General features: G+C 42.7%; 1 protein-coding gene across 6 annotated transcripts in view; it reads right to left on the bottom strand.

The window, feature by feature from the left end:
• Positions 1-3,744, bottom strand: part of IDE (insulin degrading enzyme) — a 121,013-nt gene that overhangs the window by 109,290 nt on the left and 7,979 nt on the right. For 4 of the 6 annotated variants that reach the window (XM_032136705.2, XM_058436209.1, XM_058436208.1 and 1 more), the window contains exon 2: positions 1,362-1,543. The exons of the other annotated variants lie outside the window; for them this stretch is intronic. In XM_032136705.2, the coding sequence (XP_031992596.1) occupies positions 1,362-1,405 (44 nt within the window). In that variant the 5' untranslated portion in view covers positions 1,406-1,543. The remainder of the gene's footprint in view (positions 1-1,361; positions 1,544-3,744) is intronic. 6 annotated transcript variants of the gene reach the window in all.

Below are 3,744 nucleotides of genomic sequence, written 5' to 3'. Positions count from 1 at the left end.
GGAGGCTGAGGCAGAAGAATCCCTTGAACTTGGGAGGCGGAGGCTGCAGTGAGCCAAGATTGTGCCACTGCACTCCAGCCTGACGACAGAGTGAGACTTGGTCTCAAAAAATAATACTAAAAAATAAAATAAATAATAAATACAGGTGAGGATGTGGAAAAACTGGAACCTGTGCACACTGCTAGTGGGAATACAAAATGGTACAACAGTATGGAAAACAGTATGGCAGTTCCTCAGAAAATTAGAAATAGAATTACTATGTGATCTAACAATTCCACTTCTGGATACATATACAAAAGAAATGAAAGCAAAGACTCAAACAGATACTTGTACAGCTATGTTCATAGCAGCAGTACTGGCAATAGCCAAAAGGTGGAAGTCACCCAAGTGTCCATTGATGGATGAATCAATAAACAAAATGTAGTTTATACAATAAAATTTATTCAGCCTTAAAAAGGAAGAAAATTCTGACACATGCTACAATATGAACCTAGAAGACATACTAAATGAAATAAGATGGCTGGGCGCGGTGGCTCACGTCTATAATCCCAGCACTTTGGGAGGCCGAGGAGGGCAGATCATGAGGTCAGGAGATCGAGATCATCCTGGCTAACACGGTGAAACCCCGTCTCCACTAAAAATACAAAAATTAGCCGGGCGTGGTGGCAGGCGCTTGTAGTCCCAGCTACTCGGGAGGCTGAGGCAGGAGAATAGCATGAACCCGGGAGGTGGAGCTTGCAGTGAGCTGAGATTGCGCCACTGCACTCCAGCCTGGGTGACAGAGTGAGACTCCGTCTCAAAAAAAAAAAAAAAAAAAAAAAAAAAAAAAAAAGACAGTGAAAAGACAACCTATAGAATGGAATAAAATATTTGTAAATCATATATCTGATAAGGGACTTGTACAGAGAATATATTCTTTTATTTGTATTTTTTTGAAGATGGAGTTTCACTCTTGTCACCCAGGCTGGAGTGCAGTGGCACCATCTTGCCTCACTGCAACCTCCGCCTCAAGGGTTCAAGCAATTATCCTGCCTCAGTCTCCCGAGTAGCTGGGGTTACAGGCGTGCACCACCACGCCCGGCTAATTTTTGTATTATTAGTAGAGATGGAGTTTCACCTTGTTGGTCAGGCTGGTCTTGAACTCCTGACCTCAGGTGATCCACCTGCCTCAGCCTCCCAAAGTGCTGAGATTACAGGCATTAGCCAACACGCCCGGCCTAGAGAATATATTTTAAAAGCTTTTATGACTTTAATAGTAATAATAATAAAAAACCCAATTAACAAATAGAAAAAGGATCTGAGTAGACATTTCTCTAAAGAAGATATATAAATAGCCAAGAAGCATATGAAAATATACTCACTGGTCATCAGGAAAATGAAAGTCAAAATTCCAATGAGACATCATTCACACCCACCAGGATGGCTTATAACAAAAGTACATATAGCAAGTGTTGTCAAGGATATAGAGAAATTGGAACTTTTCATACACTGCTGGTGGAAATACAAAATAGTGCCGCTGCTCTGAAAAACAACCTGGTAGTTCCTGAAAAGGTTAAACACAAGAGTTAGCATATGACCTAGCAATTCCATGCCTATGCATATCCCCAAGAGAAATGAAAATAAGTGTTCACATGAAAACTTGTACACAAATGCCCAAAGCAGTATTATTCATTATATCTCAAGACTGGAAATAATCCAAATGTCCATCAACTAATGAACAGATAAATAAAATCTGGTCTATCCATACAATGGAATACTATCAGGACTAAAAAGGAATGAAGTACTGACACATACTACAATATGAATGAACTTTGAAAACATTATGTTAAGTGAAAGCCAGACACAAAAGACCACATACTGTTTGATGCCATTTATATGTATGGTCCAGAATTGACAAATCCATAGAAAGAAAAATGAGTGGCTGCCATGGGCTCAGGGAAGAGTGGAATAGAGTGTAACTGCCAAAGGGTATAATGTTTCTTTTTGAAGTGATGAAAATGTTTTAAAATGATTGTGGTGATGGTTGCACAACTCTGCAAATACACTAAAACCTATGAATGGTATACTTTTTTTTTTTTTTTTTTTTGCGACAAGGTATCACTGTCACCCAGGCTAGAGTGCAATGGTGTAATCATGGCTCACTGCAGCTTTGACTTCCCAGGCTCAAGCAATCCTCCCGCCTCAGCCTCTGGAATAGCTGAGATTACAGGCATGTGCCTCCACACTCAGCTAATTTTTTATTTTTTGTAGAGACAGGGTCCCACTATGTTGCACAGGCTAGTCTCCAACTCTTGGACTCAAGCAATCCTCCTGCCTCAGTCTGGGAGTCACAGGATTTACTTATTTAAAAACTCAATTGTTTAAGGGAAAGGGTTAAACTCTAGTGTGCTTCATTGATTTCCTCTGCCCCTTTTGCTGTTTTATGACAATTCCTAACTTGTTCATTAATATTTCTAGAAAGATGTTATGTTGTTGCCATATAATAATATCGATAATAGTTTGGCTGGTCATTTTCCTTAAAAGGCTGTTAGTTTAACCGTGTATCTGACTGGCCAGATAGTCTTGTCTATTCGGCTTCTGGGAATGGTGTCTTCCCAGTGTCAAGGTTCCTATTTGCCTTATTTATGTGACCTGACTGACCAGAAATCCTAATGTAGCCATCTTGCTCCAAAAGGTTCTTGGCCTTCCCTACCTTGTTACATTACACCCATCATCTTCTTGACTTACTGTACACTGTTTGCTCTCTTTTCTCCCTCTCTTCTTGGTGGGCAACTCGAGAGATGCCTCAAAGGTTGAGAGAAGTGGGCTGGGCACGGTGGCTCACACCTGTAATCCCAGCACTTTGGGAGGCCCAAGCGCATGGATCACCTGAGGACAGGAGTTCAAGACCAGCCTGTCCAACAAGGGGAAACCCTGTCTCTACTAAAAATACAAAAATTAGCCAGGCATGGTGGCACGCGCCTGTAGTCTCAACTACTCAGGGGGCTGAGGCAGAAGAATCACTTGAACCCGGGAGGCGGAGGTTGCAGTGAGCCGAGATGGAGCCACTGCACTCCAGCCTAGGCGACAGAGCGAGACTCTGTCTCAAAAAAAAAAACAAAAAGATTGAGAGAAGTGACTTGTTACTCCTTTCATGCATGCTCACAGAGCTCAGGCTGATAGCTCTACTTACTTTCCTAGAAGCAGAGCTAACATGCTCTTCCACACCCACCGCCTTAACTCCATCCTCACCTGGGTTCTAGACAATAAGGTGAACTCAGGCCGGTTGTGGTGGCTCAGGCTGGGCGTGGTGGCTCACACCTGTAATCCCAGCACTTTGGGAGGCCAAGGCAGGTGGATCACCTGAGGTCAGGAGTTCGAGACCAGCTTGGCCAACATGGTGAAACCCTGTCTCTCTACTAAAAAAATACAAACATTAGTGGGCATGGTGGTGGGCACCTGTAATCCCAGCTATTCGGGAGGCTGAGGTAGGAGAATCACTTGAACCTAGGAGGTGGAGGTTGCAGTGAGCCGAGATGGCACCACTGCACTCCAGCCTGGGCAACAAGAGTGAAACTCCATCTAAAAAAATAATAAATAGGTAAATAAATAAGTAAGGCGAACTCAGCAGCAGCAGAGCTGTCTAAAGTAGACTTCTTAAGAGCTGTGGGACTTTTCATTTCTCTGTCAACCTCCTACAGTTGCCATAAGGATCAAATAAGACGATGTGATAATCTTCGTAAACTTTAAATGAGGCAAAGGGTA

Source organism: Hylobates moloch, unplaced genomic scaffold (assembly GCF_009828535.3).
Source record: "Hylobates moloch isolate HMO894 unplaced genomic scaffold, HMol_V3 SCAFFOLD_3, whole genome shotgun sequence".
In the NCBI taxonomy this organism is placed as follows: Eukaryota; Metazoa; Chordata; class Mammalia; order Primates; family Hylobatidae; genus Hylobates; species Hylobates moloch.
This window is presented reverse-complemented; position numbering and strand designations above follow the sequence as displayed.